Source organism: Talaromyces rugulosus, chromosome I (assembly GCF_013368755.1).
Source record: "Talaromyces rugulosus chromosome I, complete sequence".
In the NCBI taxonomy this organism is placed as follows: Eukaryota; Fungi; Ascomycota; class Eurotiomycetes; order Eurotiales; family Trichocomaceae; genus Talaromyces; species Talaromyces rugulosus.
In genome coordinates, this window is record NC_049561.1 from 3823370 (window position 1) to 3839536 (window position 16167).

A 16167-nucleotide genomic window follows, 5' to 3' on the forward strand; every position below is an offset into this window, starting at 1 on the left:
TGTATAGTCTTTTTTCTTTCTCTTTTCTTTTTCTTTGTGTAACAATGGCGCCAAAAACTCCCGACCCTGCAACCCGCAACGCTGCTGCTGCTGCTGCTCTGAAGCGGAAATCGCGCGTTCCAAAATCCTGTTATCCATGCTACAGACGAAAAGTGAAATGCGACCGACACTCGCCCTGCTCACTGTGTCTCAAGCGGGGATACCCTCATCTATGCACCTTTGATCACCCGGTAAAGGATAGGAATCCGCTAGAATCGCCGCCGCCGATGATGAGTCGAGAAAGAAGTCAAAGTCAGGGCCTGGAGAATAAAACAAAGTGTTGTGCTACAGCGACAACGATAACAAATACTATCACGCAGTCGGGAAACGTCCTGGTGGATACGCGAGAATGGAGGACGATCAATAACAGACTGGCAGAGTTGAGCCAGGGTATAAAGGCGCTGCGATCACGGCTGGAAATATCATCCTCGGGAGAACCCTCCCCATCCTCGGAAGAAGATAATTCCCCAAAAAGAACCTGCAATATAGCAGAAGAAGGAGCGGGAGGAGTACGAATGCACAACGTGCTCGGAGGATCCTCAGTACACTGTGGATCAGGATCGGTTCTGGCATTTCTACTCGAGCGGCCCGGAGCCTCCATCTTTCGAGAAGACAGCGTGCTGTCCCAGCTAGGGCTAGAGAATCATTCAGCAACATATCCTTTTTTGGATCTGTGGTCGTCCGATATCGCCTCGTATAGCAACGAGTCGGTGTGTGCTGCACTTCCGGAGGACAGTATTTGCTTAAGGTGGGTTTCCTAAACTTTAGTCGAAGTGGAGTTGAACCGTTGATCTGACATGTATGGCATCGACTAGGTTGCTGCGGTCCTATCGAGACGTTCGCATGGCACTATACCCCGTAATAACAGACTTTGATCGCTTTGAACAAGATGTCCAGCTTCTCCTCAAGAGCAGGTCGCTGCCCACCAGCATGATGGCACAATGTGGGTTCAACATCGCATTCGTGGGCATGCTATTTGCCGTGCTTGCATCCGGTTGTCAAGTATCCGACTTTGCGAAGCGTGAAAGAACGTCAATGTGCCAAGTATATGGTAAGATCTTTTTTTTCTGTGAGAGAGTATACAAGTTTAATACTGTTTATTTAGTCTCTTGCGCATACCAATGTCTGCGGAATAGTAACTTTATTTCGCGCCCGACCATGGAAAGCGTCCAGGCGCTGCTGATAATTGGAGACACTCTCTCGTATGAAATGAATCCTGGGGTTGCCTATGTGGCATTTGGTCAGTCGAAATACGATGTATTTCCATATCCTACTGACAACGACAGGTCTCGCCCAGCGCATGGCTTTAACCCTAGGTCTGCATGCAGAATCCGCTGTGTTCAAAGACCCCGGAGCATACAGACGCCAACAACTCTGGTGAGACTATCCTTACTTCAAAAAAAAAAAGTTTAACTAACTAGGCAGGTGGTCAATGGCCTGGCAAGATAGCCATTTCGGGCTCTCCTACGACCGACCCGTTGAAACCCTGTCTCCTAACCCTCAAATACCACGTCCAAAGGGCTCGCGTCCGGGAATGCGAGGATACTTTGAAACAATGTGCTCCGTCATCTCTCTAATTCTACAGCTCCTCCGCGATGAAATTCTGCTGGGAAGCAACGTTGACGACGAGACTATACCAGCCTACAAATCGAAACTAGCCAAAATCCTGGCCGATGCTGAGCCGTATCTGCAGAGCGAAGACTACTGCTTCACGCTAAAAGATCACATTGAACGATTATCGCTCAAGCTACGTTCGTCCTACTTAATATCGGAAATCTGCCGGAGGTCTCTTAAACAAAATACCACCAGCACAGTCGCCGGGGATGTGACTGCGACAGCTCCGCGGCTGTGCCATGAGTGCATCGACAGTCTCATCGACACAATTGAGGCATTCATTGAACTGCACGAAATCATCCCGCATGGCTCGCGCTCATGGATTCATCTGCACAGCGCCATCAGCTCGGCTTTTCTACTCTCCGTCGACGAAGGCGGGCAATCAAACCCGAACGTATGGTCGATCCTCGAACGCCTAGAAAAAGTGCTCTGCGCTTTGACGACAACGACGTCGTCGTCTTTGGACACACCGGCGAATCTGGTTTGTCACAGCCCCGTGTCGAAAAGGGCGTGGTCGCCGTCAGATTTTTCTGCGGGTGGTGGATACTTCTCGCAGGACAGTCCAGAGCCGGATACTCTTTCCACATTGTGTAATCCGCAGACATTGATGTCCCCTGATCTTCCATTTGATTCTTCCGAATTGTTCAAGATGGACTCCTCCTCGCCGATGTCATTCAATACGAATGCTGCTGCAAGTACCGGCCCTGAATTTCTCACTGGAACATTGACTAGTTTGCGTAAGATTATTGCTGGGTTTAATATTCGCAAGATGGACAACGGGAACTCAAAAACTGAAAAGTCTGGATCGTGCTGTGCGCGTCGATGCGCACGCTGAATACATGAGTTGATTTTCATGCATTGTCAAATTAGCAGGCGCTAACAGGCCAATTTATACACCTGATTTTTTGAGTCGTAGGCAGAAATGCCAGTTGGCACCAATCGATATAGACAACTAGATACTGCATGTATTATTTATGCATCTAGAGACTTTAGTGGTCCCAATGCGGAAGCTCCAGCCGGTGGTGTGTATATGAAACTAGACATGTCACATTCATTGGATCGGTGATCTCTCACACGATTATTATTCGTATTATTTCTCGTCAAATGATGTTCACAATATACCATTTGGGCAGTGTAAATGGAGATTGAGAGAAAAACATTTGAATATGAATGTTTGGTAGCTTTCGGCCCGTTGCCCGTTGCCGAACCTTAGTCGGGAGTACATACGTCAACCAGAACATATGCAGAAACTCTGCCGGGAAAGCAAGACGGCTTTCGAAACATGCAGCATATTAAATCATTCGCTTCGACGGTCGCACGATGATCATGGTACCTCCAGCCTCCACACGCATGTTTCCTTTCGGCAATTCCGTTTGGAAGGTCGCAAATACGAGTCCCACAATCTTATTCCATTCTCATTGACTTGCCCATCAATAGGCGATTCAAAATAGGTGAATTACCCCCTTGGGAGTCGCGGGAAATCGTACCGACTTGGCTGCTAATTAATAGCTAGCTGCATCATCCCCAATTGGGTGTCTGCCTGACCACCGGCAATTGGCCAGGGAGACACCCTTCCGGATCTGGGCGAACACCAAGTGCAGCACCGGTGTATGCTTAATCCGTTGTTAAACGCCATGTTTTTTGGGTATTTGATCAGAATAGATAGACGTAGGGCCAGTGGTAGGAAGTATTTTTCAATCAGTAAACAGCGTGGTCGGGTGTGCACCGCAAATCCTTTGGAAACAAGGCTCGTACAGCATCCGACGAAGGAAACCTGTTTGAATGACGCATTGCACATGCGCATGCGCCAGCACCAGAAATCCGACGATCTTCGAGTAGCCACAGTGACACTGACTAGTTCTAACTTCGTGCTGTCCTCCCTTCTCGCGTCAGCTAACGGCTAGGTTTAGCCTAGTTAGAGCGATTCGTAGCTCCGTCGTTTCTTTTTCAAGCATTATCCCTTCCTACTCAATAACACCTTTTCAACCTTTAATAAGGGGATAGAGAAAGGCTGTGAGACAGTATGCGATTCTTCGTGTACGTCTCAAAAGAGTTTCACTCCGGATTCGATGTAAAAAACTGCAAAGTAGATGGGCATCACTCGTAAGAACAAGGAGAAACCCGGAGTATAGATATCCATCCGAAAGGCGTTAAAGCCAACTCCTATTCGCTTGCCTCATTTATACGACAGCCTTTAGACTAGTCAGTTCAGCCCGGTCTCTCCGCAGCGAAGCAGCCATGAACCCCAAGCGCCAAACGTCGAAAGCCCTGTGGGTATCACTGGTTGAAATTCCGTGGCCATTGCTCGTCCAAACATGTGGCAGGGACGTGACATGCATGTTGCACGGAGAGGCTAGTATAAGCTGCCACACAGGAAAACTGGATCGAGTCTTTATTCCGACCTCACCTGGTGTTTACCCTGCACGCCCACGGTGTTTGGCACCCATAAACGTCGAGTTTCAACTCATTTTTCGTAATGCGAATGTAGAATAGACGCTGGCATCTTCTCTGTCTTTTTTTTTTTTAAAAAAAATGCCGACTTTCGAAGGGCGTGAAGTGTCTGGACGCAAACGCAAGCGCCGGTCCCTCATAGAAAAGGGCAATCTTTTAACGAGCGGTCGCTCGTATTTGTACCCTTTCAGTATTTCAAATACTTTTGACGAAGAAACCTGTCGTTCAACGATGGAGAAAACGAGGGTAGCACGGCTAGCATCGATGGAGGTCGTTGAGAGAAGACATCGCGACGCCGGCCGATGTCTAAAGCGCTTCTCCAAAGAGACATTCTTCCACTCAGTAAGTCCGATAGAGGATTTGAAAAGGTAGCGATCAAAGCATGATTCAACAACCAGCTGATTTGACTCTCATAGCGAAGACTCCGGGGTTGTCAGACGTCGGGACGCTGCCTCCTCGGAAAGGCATCCAAGGGATGATGGTATGGACGCTCCAGCCAGGGATCGACCAGCAAAATAAAGATAAAAAAAAACACTCGCAATAACAATAACAGACAAGTACCAAAATTCCGCGTCGTAATATCGACAGCTTTTGAAAGCGAGTGTGCGATGGCAGAGTGAAAAGGAGTGAAGGGTACTCAGCCTAGCCTGCTCGATGAAGCTGGCAACTCAGTCCGCCACAGCCTTGTCACCCGGGTACCGCCCATTTCCATTGGCACAGCACAGGCTAAAACTTGGGAATGGAACAAGGTAATTTTACTCACGGTCACTGCGTGCTCAGTACAATGGCCGGATGCGGTTCCGCCGAACTCCCATTGCGCAAGGACGCTTAAAGTATCCGGAGCCAGTCACAACCTTTGCATTACTGATTCAGGGACGTGTCTATTTGCGTGCTCACCGCTATTCCTCGAATATAAGAGTTGTTAATTCCGGTGTTCTATCGCATGAGTACGTAACGATTATGATGATCTACGTGTTATACTACTAGTTCAGACATGAGACCGGGGAGGCGCGAAATGGTTGGAAATCGCGATCGATGATCTCACAAGCGGACAGTATTGCGGAGATTGCATAGTTCGCGTTCTATCCGGCGTGGCTGCTTGTGGTGGGCTCAAATGCCTCAGGTGCCGAGTGGCCAATCCTCCGGACTCTATCTTTCCAGACGGCGGTATAGACGCATCCGTCGAGGTATATGACCTCTCATTCCCGAGAAAGCCCCGTGGACAGTTCATATTCTCATTATTATGTTTTTGGATTCTTTTTTGAAATGTGTTGACCTGTGTTAGTAGGATGGATGCTTTTGGAGATGTCCCCTGATAATATACCCTGAAGAATTGCGAGAAATCTGCATCCGGTTGCTTTATCTTTTTAGTTTTGCAGGACTATACTATTGTGGCGGTTTCTAAGTTTCTTTGGGATCACGCGTGTCCCATCTCGACAAGTCCACGTCTCCAGATGTCCCCAAGCGATCGACTATTTGTTTTTTCTTCAGGGAAGACCCCTGCTAGAACAAAACACCGAAAAACAACCCCCCCTTCAAAACTGCTAGCCCTCGTGCACTTTTCCGGCGTGTATTTTTTGCCACTATCACAGTGCTTTGACCGTTGCAGCTGCATCATCCTTGCCCTAATGCTTCCTTGATTGGCCTTAATTGGCCGAAAATACGGAATCACGCAGCGATTGACCTGTGATACGCTGACCTCTTGTCGGCTCTTGACCCTCTGTCATTCGCCTAAAATATTCTAGCACGAATGACCACACGAACACATTGATCAGATTTTGACCAGTCCTGCTATTTCTGCAAGTACGTGATGGACACGTCTGGTCTACAGAAGCCTCCCGGGGACATGAGTCATAGCACTGCTCAAAAATCGATCGATATATTTTTTTTTTGAAAGAGCCGCGTGAGTGATTTTCAGAGTTACAAACTAGGTAGTTAAAATCGAAGATCCGACCAACGGCATCCAAAGAAAAGAAAAAAACATTAGGGTTCGTTTCATCTCTCAATGGTCTTGATGCAGTGCTACCCATAAACCTTATTCAATTGGATCGCCCTCAACTGGAACAATGGGTCCACCTGCCACGCCTACAACGCCCTGAATAGTATTATATAAATTTTTATGCACGAAAATATAACTATTACAAATTAACCCAAAAAAACAAAAGAAAAACAAACCAAAATAAGCAGGTGGTTATGCAGCATGTATGACTTGCCCCAATCAACGGATGTTTAATTTACTTCCTTGGAGCTACGGCCCCATAACGATTGTTTTATGCAATCTTACGATTTCTTCTGTATTTTATTTTCATCTCTCTTTGTTTCCCTGCAGGATACTTCATTTGAGTTTGATAGTGTCTTTATTTCTCTTTTTTTTTACGCCCTGATATTACATTACATATGTACCTTCGGAGGTGGCGTGAAGATCCTATTGGACACTTGAGAGACGTTTCTTCTTATGCAAGTGTCACCAACCGGTTTTGCTGCCTGTTTTCTTCCTGTGCAGGTCGTCCCGGCCAGCCATAAAGTAGCAAACCTGTGGGTATATAAAGCTGGGGCAGTCTCCTGAAGAAAAAGTTTCCCGAAAAATATCTTTCAACCCCAGTACAATTGAACATATTCCAAATCACTATTCCCAAATCACTATTCCCAAATCACTATTCCCAAATCACTATTCCCAAATCACTATTCCCAAATCACTATTCCCAAATCACTATTCCCAAATCACTATTCCCAAATCACTATTCCCAAATCACTATTCCCAAATCACTATTCCCAAATCACTATTCCCATACTCCAAAAAAAATGTCGATTGGAGAAACACCCGTTGCCAATGGGCAAAGCACAGAGAATGGGTAGGTCGACCTTTCCTTTCTGCCAAGGTGTATGCTTGCTGACAATTGTGGTATCGAGCGATAGTCAACCCTCCAAGCCGGAGGACCAGCAGCAGAAACCGGAGTCTGTCATGGGGGTTTGTGGAAGTACTGGGTATGTACCACCAAGAGATACACTGCACAGACTGACACGGTGAAATGATAATAGAGGCGATGACCGCGACGACCGCGACGGACCGCACTCTGGGCCATTCCAACCAGAGCCAGAGCGCCCAGTACGAGATGAAGATCTTTTAAATGTCGGGTCGCAGTTCAACTCCTAGTGCAGCGCTTTAAAATGAGCCTGACCAGAAGAGAACATGTCTTAAGGCCTCTATATCGGATCAGCGGACGTGAAATCGCAATTAAACAGTTTGATTATTCAAATCGACAAAACAACATTGTTCAGAGAGAAGATTATAGGTCGTCAAAGCAATACACATATCCAACACCGCATTGTCGAAACAGCGAGGCGTTTGGACGGTATAGCATCCGACTAAGGATGACGATAAAAGGATTTCATCATGTTGGGGAGGGAAAAAAAATTAGATTGAAAATAAAATTGTGTGGCACATACCTTGTTTCAGTCATCCGAGTAAGAAACCATTTTGCGTCCAGAATAAGCTTCTCCAACAGGATCAGGCTTGGCCTCAGCCTCAGCCTCAACGGTTTTTGCGGGGGGTTCAGTGTCGTTAGCGTTTGCTCTTTTATTATCTATCTCAGTCAAGGGCAGCTTTTGATCGTTGTCGACTAGCGAGTTATCAGGAAGAACATCCATTGCTTCATATTCTTCTTCTTCTTCTTCTTCTTCTTCTTCCTGTTCCTCGCGCAGCCGCTGCCTCTCTCGCAAAAGTGAATGGATCTCACTATGCCGAAAGATCTTGACCTGCTCATCCGACAGAGTCCGTTTCACGCCATCCTCGTAATACCCCAGGTCCTCTTCTTCCTCTTCTGTGTATTCACCTCCACGATAACCATCGTAGACATCGTTCTCAGTAGCGTTGAAAGGAAACTCGAGGTGCTGGAAATGGTCTGTTTGGAATTTCACAAGGTCTTCCTGCCAACAAAAAACAAACCCGCGGATTAGCAAACACTAAACTTTTGCAAACATGTCCAGAAAGGAAGAATTTACCATCGTAACTGTCGGGACCTGGATACTCTCCATGGCGAGTACAGGTCCAATAGGACATAGAACTGAGCGCGTTTTGTGGCGTTCATCAAGGATGAACGTCGGGATTTCGTTTGAGCCGGAGCTGATGTGGGGCCGGCCAACCCTTTGTTTGCCTGATTTCTCCGGCACCAACCAAGAGGCATGATTATTTCCACCTGTACTACTATCCACCATTTTGAGTCTGAATTAGAATTTGAAACAAAAACCCCCCCATGTTTAAAATGATAATAGAGTAGTTATTGTTCCGGTTACTGGTATAAACCTTAATGCAGGACCAATCCACAGGTGACATCAAAATTACCCTTGCATCCATGCCCAACACCATCTCACCACACGTGGCTTATGTACTCGTGTGTCATTTTTATGTTCCTAAAAAGGAAATTTCAATATTTCCCCGATTGGGAACGAGTTCGCAACAGCCGCTGAAAGTTGCTGCGCCAATTTCCACGTTAGAAAACCCAATATATAAATTCATGTTGTAGATAATAGTTTATGTACCTAATAACCTCTATTCACATCATTCCACAAACAAGGTCGCAGAGAAACAAGATACCGACAATAATACCTCAAGACGAAAACGCAAACACAATAAATGTACAGTGTTGAACCACAATGCAACGAGGTATCTTGTATCGGCTCGTTCAGATAAGCACGCTCGTGAATAAACAAATCCTTCGAAATATGTCAAAAACAAAAGTAAAAAACAAGCCCTAGCTAGGGTCGACAGCCCAATGCAAGTGAGAAGAAGAAGTAATATGGTGAGAAAAAAAGAAATAGAAAAAAAACCACGATGCACTTTCTTCTTGCTGGTTCGTGAAGTCGGCTATAATTCTTTACGCCGAGTATAATAATGTATAGCACAGTCAAATGACGAAATTCCGACAGAATTATATAATGGTGTTTCGAGTCGTCATTGGCGAGTCGTATAGATAATGAGAATATGGCCAGAAATTAAAACGAATTGGTCGTCGCAGACGACGATCTTTCTCAAGGCATGATGGGGGTCAAGATCTCGCCCGAGGGCAGAGGACCACACCAGCCGTAGTTGTCACAGCGGCACTGTTCGAGGCGGGGGCAGCTACAAGTAGATGTTAGTATCATTATGGCAGAAGAAGAAGAAAAAAAACAAGTACGTACTTCACAGGCTCCATTCCAAACAGAACGTGCCAGAGTTTTTCAATAGTCCAACCGATTCCGTAGCTGTCAGTAAAGTCGGTGTTGGCAGCCCAGTTGAGGATACGTTCGTAGGCTTCACGCGGGCGGGCCTGGATGCGCTCGCGGGTCACGACAAATTGACCGCAACACAGGTGGCCGACCCTCTCGGGGACCTGGTCCATTGGCACCTGCAGCAGATGCGAGTACAGCTGGAAAAAGGCATTGTTAACATAGGCGTACTCGTCATCGACAGGCTCCCGGTGGACGGGGACAAGGGTGTTGGGGCAGCCAGGAATGCCAGTGCATCGCAAGTTGACAAAGCCGTTGGCGTCGACCGATTCGTAGCGGAGGAAGCGCAATGCAGTACTCGTCTTGGGGCCAAACAGCTCGTTATGCCATTGATCATCGTTGGCGTGGACGAAGATGACGTAGGGGGGTAGGGAGTCGTAATATTGCGTAATGTAGGTCAGGTATGCAGCAGCCTCGTGGCCCTGGGTGGTGGCGGGAACCAGCAGGCCCTCTTCGGTTTCAGGCTCCATGCTGTAAACGAAAGGCGTGCATCCACTAGATGCAGATTAGTAGGTGTATAGGCGGAAAGTGGACACGTATAACGTTACTAGTCTTGACAGAAGGGCAGGAGCCAGTCGATGTTTTCTCCTCTCGTCTTTGGGACGACAATTGCACGGTCTTCGGCGGTTATTGTTCGGTTTTCGGGCACATAGTTTGGAGAAATATAAAAGCCTGCAGGAGGTGACACACGGCGGTTAGCCAGATGTTTTTTTTAAGGGGTGGGCAAGTGTTTGTGGTTCTCTCTCTCTCTCTCTCTCACCTTTATTGTTGTTGCCAGTAACAGGTAGCCAGCTATAGACGGAACAGAAGTAGAGGAAGACGCAGGCGGCAGCGAGAAACTTGAGCAGCGTCGAGATGCGCGAGCGGTGATAGTGATCGCGAAAGGAGGCCATCTCGTGAAAATTTCGGGGGGTAATGGTGCTGGCAGGTGGGACGATTGAGGATGGTCTGGTCAGTGTACTACACTGACATGACTGCTCGACCGGGGCGTCGCGAAGAGGGTTGAGGAGAGCAACACGAGGGATCGAGAGTCGAGAAAGCCAGTAGTAGCAGCGGCAGTAGTAGTAGTAGCAGCAGCAGCAGTATCAGCAGTAGTGGTAGTGTGCACCGCAGCCGCGATAAAAATTATATAAGGCGATCGTGGCCAGGAGAAGAATTAAGGTATGCTGCGTGGCCAAGGAGGCGTTACGTACGCTCGCGACGACCAGCCCCGAGGCTGGAGTGGGGCGACATGGGTCGGCGGGCCAATGGGGGCGCGCAAGGCCGGCAGCGTACGTCGCCACTCGCCGCTCGCGGTTTTTGTACGAGCGCTTTCGGCTCAGGAGGCAGGAGCCCCCCTGGCCGCGCGCCATTGGCCAGGCGCGGCCCGAGTGGGGCCTGCTGCCCATCGCTCCTGCCGTGTGAAGAGTCCGGCGGCTTGGCACCCTGATTGGCGGAGCTCGCTTGGCGGGCCGCGGCTGCTTCATCGGGCTTGGCGGCTTGGCACGCGGGTCCTGCAGTGCGCCAAGATCCCACTAGGAGCTGATCGGGCCAGTGGCACGGGGGCTGCCGCCGTTTCATTTGCTGCCGCCTTTCTGCCCCAACCTGCAAATACCAAATTGCAGTTCCAGCCTGCGGTATGTGTATTACTGTAAGCCGTACCAGCGAAATACCACCGCGTACCAGATACCAGATACCAGATGCCGCTCCCCCACTCGCAAACACGGTTTTGTACCTTGTACCGACAATGGACGCAAAGCACTATACGGAGTAACTGCGTATTGAATATTAAATACGCTGTCTCTGGCCCTCCCCAGTCGTGCCAAGCCCTCCCGGCTCAGCCAAGGCAACGCTTAACTCGACACTGCTCCTATAGCGTCCAGCGGGCTCTTGGCACTGGCCCGCAGACAAAGATAGTAGCTGAGCCAAGCCCAACACTTGCACCTGACTGCTGAGCGCTTGACAGCCTCCGACTCCACACACCCTTCCTCCCTCTTTTTTCCCCCCCTAACTCCCCCTCGCACTGTTGTTTCCCCGGTAGTGCGGCTTGCGTTATCGTTCTTAAAGCCATAAGGCGGCCTGTCTTTTTTCTTTATCCTTCTCCGATCGACTTTGCTCGTCCCTCTTCCACACCACCTCCCCTAAGCACCCGTCGACCCGTCCATCGACCATCCGATTTGCATCCGACATTCATGCCGCTTACTTTATTCACTCGTTAAATCGTTGTTTGGTTTCTTTTCCTTTCTGTCCCTCATTTGTCGTTTGCGACTGCATCCATGTCGGATCAGTATTTCTACACCCGCGTGTGGGAGAGCATTCCTAATGCTCTCCCATGGAGCAGCGGTGGTGACCCCAACGCAAAGGGTGATCCCCGGAAAACCGTCAAATGGATCGATGTACGTCGCGTCAGCAAGACGAGAGAGAAGGCGAAAAAAAACTGACTTGATTTAGGGCCTTCGAGGTATTGCGTCCATCATGGTGGTCATGACCCATCTGGCCAGATCATGGGACTACGACCTCTTCTCCCCCCGCGATAACGAAGAAGCATCGCCACGCTTGCTCCAGCAGATCGTCCTGCGCATTCCGTGGCAGGGCCGTCTGGGTGTCACCATCTTCGCTTTCCTGACCGGATACGTGTGTGCGTTGAAACCGATGAAACAAGCCCGCGCTGGCAACCACGATGGCGCCTTCGTCACCATTGCAAAAAGTGCCTTTCGTCGCCCACCTCGTCTGATGCTGCCCGCCACTCTTGCCATGTGCATTTCGTGGACGCTTGCTCAGTTTGGCGCCTACACCGTGGGTAACCGCTGCGATTCGGGCTGGACCCGCGCTGCCTCGCCCGACCTCGAGGACAGCCTCTACAAGGAAGTCATTCGTCTTTTCAAGAACTTTTTGATCGCCTGGACCAACACCGACTTCAGGATTCACATGGTCTACGACGAGCACCAGTGGGCGCTGCTGCCTTTGCTCAAATGCTCTATGCTGATTTTCATCGTTTGTGCCGCAACTGCCCTGTGCAAGTACCGCTGGCGTTTGTTTATCTGCTCGATTCTTGTGTTGTACTTCCACCAGGACAACCAACTCGACCGCGAAACCTTCCAGATCCAGGCTCTGTACGGGATGATTTTGAGTGATTTGTCCTACGAGCAGCGCTACAAGGACTTCATGCAGAGTGCAACCTGGCGATGGCCGCGCCGCATTGTTGCCTGGCTCTTACTTGCCGGGGGTCTTTTCATCTGCTCCTATCCCGGCGAACACCCCGAGTGGGCGCCATGGTCTGAACGCATGGCTCAAATCGCACCCTACTTGTTCCCCGAAGGAACAAACTGGGCAAAGCGCTGGACGGCGATCGGAATCGACCTATTCATCATGTCCATCTTCCTCACGCACTGGTCCAAAGAGTTTCTATCGAGCACTGTTCTCCTGTGGCTGGGCAAGCAGAGTTTTGCCGTCTACCTGCTTCACGGCACTTTGTTGCGCACCGTGTTGGTCTGGATTCTGTACGGCATCACGGGCCAGCCCTGGGTTTCTTCGACTGACGACGAGGGCAACGTAATCCCGCCGCCATGGCTTCCACACCGCGGGCCATGGGTATTTGCCATCGGCATCCCCTGTTGGTTGGTTTTCCTGTACTCGTGTGCTAGCCTGTGGACCAACTATGTCGATCCGCTCTGTGCCAAAATTACGATGAAGATTGAAAAGACCTTTTTCGAAGAAGAGGATGAAAAGGGCCCCGAACTGATTCCCATGGCTAGCCGGCCGATGCCTACAACTTGATCTAGTTGCCATAATGAGGTAATGTCTACTACACCTTGCATGGATTGTACAATTAATTCTACGCATTCCAACATTTTTCTCTTTTCGTTTCATCATGCTCGATTCCTGTAAATTTTGGGTCTCCCAAGTGCATTCGGCCTGTTACATTCATTTCTCACTACTACTACTTCTTTTTTATCCTTTTTGACATCTGTTTGGCGGAACACAACTTCAGCGCTCCGTTGTTTGAAAGCGATAGATACATACGCATACTTTTTTTTTCCAATGTCTGTACATATTATACATCTAACGTCTAATCAACGCACTTCTTTCAATCTCTCTCTGTCCAGTCTAATAATGCCACCTCGTCAACGGCCCCTGACCAGCCAGCACGTCATAATGGAGAAGCATCACATAATTGTTCCTCTTACGTCTCCCTCCCGCCCGCTAACCCAAAACAGATCGGCCCGCTCTTATCGATAAGCCGTCGCATCAATCTACGACTGTATCTCCACGTGCCAACGGCCGATCATACTATATGCCCGTATTGGTATGATACCTGTATGTTTTCTTCCTTCTGTAACATTACCGTTTCATGTACAGGGCGGGTTCGTCGCAGCAACCCCGATCCGGCTGATGGCATTAATATCGAAATTATAGATTGCTATTGATATTATAATAAGAACCAAGTGTTAAGTTGCTGTCAACAAAAAGAAAATCCCTGCTTGCTGACCGATTCCGCCTAGTTATTTGTGATCCCCTTTTTCTATTCGTTTATTTGTTTTCGCCAAGGTCTTGCAGGTCAGCATGGCTTTCTCTTATAGGTTGCCAAGGAATCTAGCGATTGATTGAAATTGGATTCCGGCCTTGCCGAGTCCTTTGGGTCCTCGGCATTAATCTTGTTTCGTTTCGACTTTAAAAATTTACGAGTCAAATTTACGAGTCATTCATTTACCGAGTACTATTATTATTCGGTTTAAAGCTAAATGCGTCATTTGTCTGCTTTTAGTTTCTTTTTACAGTCGTATATGATGATAATACGAGGTATGTTGATACTACTACATCGTGATTCAGTATATTCAACCTATACAAAAAAAAAATCGACGAAAACGGCGACTCTTATCTCTCGGGGGTACTCCGTAGGAACCAGGAACAAGCTAATGTGCCTCGAATATCAAATAGTTTAGGAGTACTCCGTACTACTACGTCGAGTTACACTCGACACTGCTGATCTTTTTGGTCTGTTCGTTTTCGGCGCGATAGACCGACGATCATCGAAAAAACTCTGGAACTTGCCGGACCGGCACTCGGTTGATTCTTTTCCTTTTCCTTCTCCGTTGGATTTTGGCGATTTTACTACGGAGTTTTTTTTTTTTCTTTTTTTTTTTTTTAAATAATTAATAATGCATTCTAATAGTCAGTGTGAATATGCAGTCGGGTTTGGAATTTTGCTTTTGCCGCGGGAACAATGGAATATTCCAAGTACGTAGTCTTTTTTTTTAAAGGACAGCTGGTCTAAACTAGACTGTCCCCGCATGTGCCTGTCAACCATCATTAGCCCCTGTTGGTACTCCGTAGAATCAAAATGACCTACATATACATATACATATATATATATTTTTTTTTTACTATTGTGCGTAGTATGGAGTACCGGAGTGTTCCGTATAGAGCAGTAGATTCAAATTTCAAAGTGATTTTCCGTTACGTTCGTATATTTTTTTTCCTTTTTTTTGGGAGAAAATCATCCAAACCCTAACATCCGAGCCTCTGGTCCCATTATTTGTGTCGATCATCGACATAATAATAATACTAGAACCAGCGTTTCAAAGCCCCTAAACCGGCTACTATTATTTGAAAAGACCAATTATTTATCAATACGTATACGGAGTATAGGGGCCAAAAGACACAAACTGGGAAACCCATAAGTTACACTAGACCCGCGGTGGCGCCATGGCGCAAAAGCTTAAAAACGCCAACCCAACGGGACCAAAAACAAGAGGGAACAAACGAAACATGTGAAAAAATGTGGCGTTCGCGGAGTTAAGACGATGACGCGTACATATTCCGGGGTTTTATTGTTTTGCCTTTTTTTTGGCATGGCCATGAATGGGATTGTTTTGTGCGGCTCCCTTTCGTATCCATTAGTACAAAGTAAAAAATATAAAAAAAACTTGGCTGGTAATAATTATTAATTTATTAGTCGTTATTAATTTCCAGATTGAAATTTTTTCTGGGTCCGAGTGCTTTCGGACCGTCATGATTGGACGCCCAGTATCAGCGCGGATAGATTTTTTTTATTTCCTGATGTGGAAGCCCAAAGGTCACGCGAGGTCTAGATAAGAGAAAAACTTTACTAACAATTCTAATAAAACTGACATTTGGACCCGAGCTTGGACTGATTGGTCTATTTGCTGGGTTTACGATTCAGGGATGATATGGCAGGATTGAGAGGAATATACGAATAGTAGCAGATGGTTATGCATGTAACTTACAAAGTACGGATACTCAAATGTGTCAATTGATGTATTGAATTTCTTGTTCTTCTAGAACAGTCATAAAGATTGGTGGTGCCAGCTCCATCTGCTAGGGCTGAAGTGGGTACGTCAAATATGTCTTGAATAGAAGAGACGAGTCTGATCTATAATTAGTCTGGGCCAGAGCACGTCAGCACGTCTTGGGATGGGCTTTTTGAAATAGTTGATATATTATTTACCAGTTTGCGATGTATTCGCAATGTTAGTTAAAGAAATTGTCTTTATTTAAAGGGACTTTTAATGTTTGAATATAGATGTATTGATTATGTGTCGTGCTGTACACCACACAAAACAATTAACCGGTTGTTAGTTTAGAATGGGAATGTTTTAACTTTAATCAATATTGAATAGACAGATTAGACCTCTGAAAATAACATTGAAGTATGTCTTGCTTATATTCAATGTTGTACATGTACATTGATTACCTATATAAGGCTTATATGACTTTTACACGTATCTGTATGCCCATGTATTCAATGTTTTACATATGCATATAGATATATATATTGATGACATCTAGAATAATGCC

General features: G+C 47.2%; 6 protein-coding genes across 6 annotated transcripts; 3 read left to right on the forward strand and 3 right to left on the reverse strand.

Moving 5' to 3' along the window:
* Positions 1 to 44: 44 nt before the first annotated feature.
* Positions 45 to 2488, forward strand: TRUGW13939_01270 (uncharacterized protein; the record flags this gene model as incomplete). The annotated part of the gene is made up of 5 exons (XM_035484472.1): positions 45 to 787; positions 855 to 1090; positions 1145 to 1279; positions 1326 to 1416; positions 1465 to 2488. 5 exons carry the CDS (start codon positions 45 to 47, stop codon positions 2486 to 2488), a joined length of 2229 nt encoding a protein of 742 aa, XP_035340365.1.
* A 4418-nt stretch (positions 2489 to 6906) lies between these two features.
* TRUGW13939_01271 (uncharacterized protein) lies at positions 6907 to 7258 on the forward strand (the record flags this gene model as incomplete). The annotated part of the gene is made up of 3 exons (XM_035484473.1): positions 6907 to 6956; positions 7021 to 7089; positions 7144 to 7258. 3 exons carry the CDS (start codon positions 6907 to 6909, stop codon positions 7256 to 7258), a joined length of 234 nt encoding a protein of 77 aa, XP_035340366.1.
* A 299-nt stretch (positions 7259 to 7557) lies between these two features.
* TRUGW13939_01272 (uncharacterized protein) lies at positions 7558 to 8319 on the reverse strand (the record flags this gene model as incomplete). Its single annotated transcript, XM_035484474.1, has 2 exons — positions 7558 to 8031; positions 8107 to 8319. The coding sequence occupies 2 exons, from the start codon at positions 8317 to 8319 to the stop codon at positions 7558 to 7560; spliced, it is 687 nt and encodes a 228-aa protein (XP_035340367.1).
* Positions 8320 to 9132: 813 nt separating this feature from the next.
* Positions 9133 to 10262, reverse strand: TRUGW13939_01273 (uncharacterized protein; the record flags this gene model as incomplete). Its single annotated transcript, XM_035484475.1, has 4 exons — positions 9133 to 9223; positions 9283 to 9864; positions 9918 to 10041; positions 10130 to 10262. 4 exons carry the CDS (start codon positions 10260 to 10262, stop codon positions 9133 to 9135), a joined length of 930 nt encoding a protein of 309 aa, XP_035340368.1.
* A 292-nt stretch (positions 10263 to 10554) lies between these two features.
* TRUGW13939_01274 (uncharacterized protein) lies at positions 10555 to 10929 on the reverse strand (the record flags this gene model as incomplete). The annotated part of the gene is made up of 1 exon (XM_035484476.1): positions 10555 to 10929. The coding sequence occupies one exon, from the start codon at positions 10927 to 10929 to the stop codon at positions 10555 to 10557; it is 375 nt and encodes a 124-aa protein (XP_035340369.1).
* A 695-nt stretch (positions 10930 to 11624) lies between these two features.
* On the forward strand, positions 11625 to 13125 carry TRUGW13939_01275 (uncharacterized protein; the record flags this gene model as incomplete). Its single annotated transcript, XM_035484477.1, has 2 exons — positions 11625 to 11744; positions 11800 to 13125. 2 exons carry the CDS (start codon positions 11625 to 11627, stop codon positions 13123 to 13125), a joined length of 1446 nt encoding a protein of 481 aa, XP_035340370.1.
* Between the last annotated feature and the right edge of the window lie 3042 nt (positions 13126 to 16167).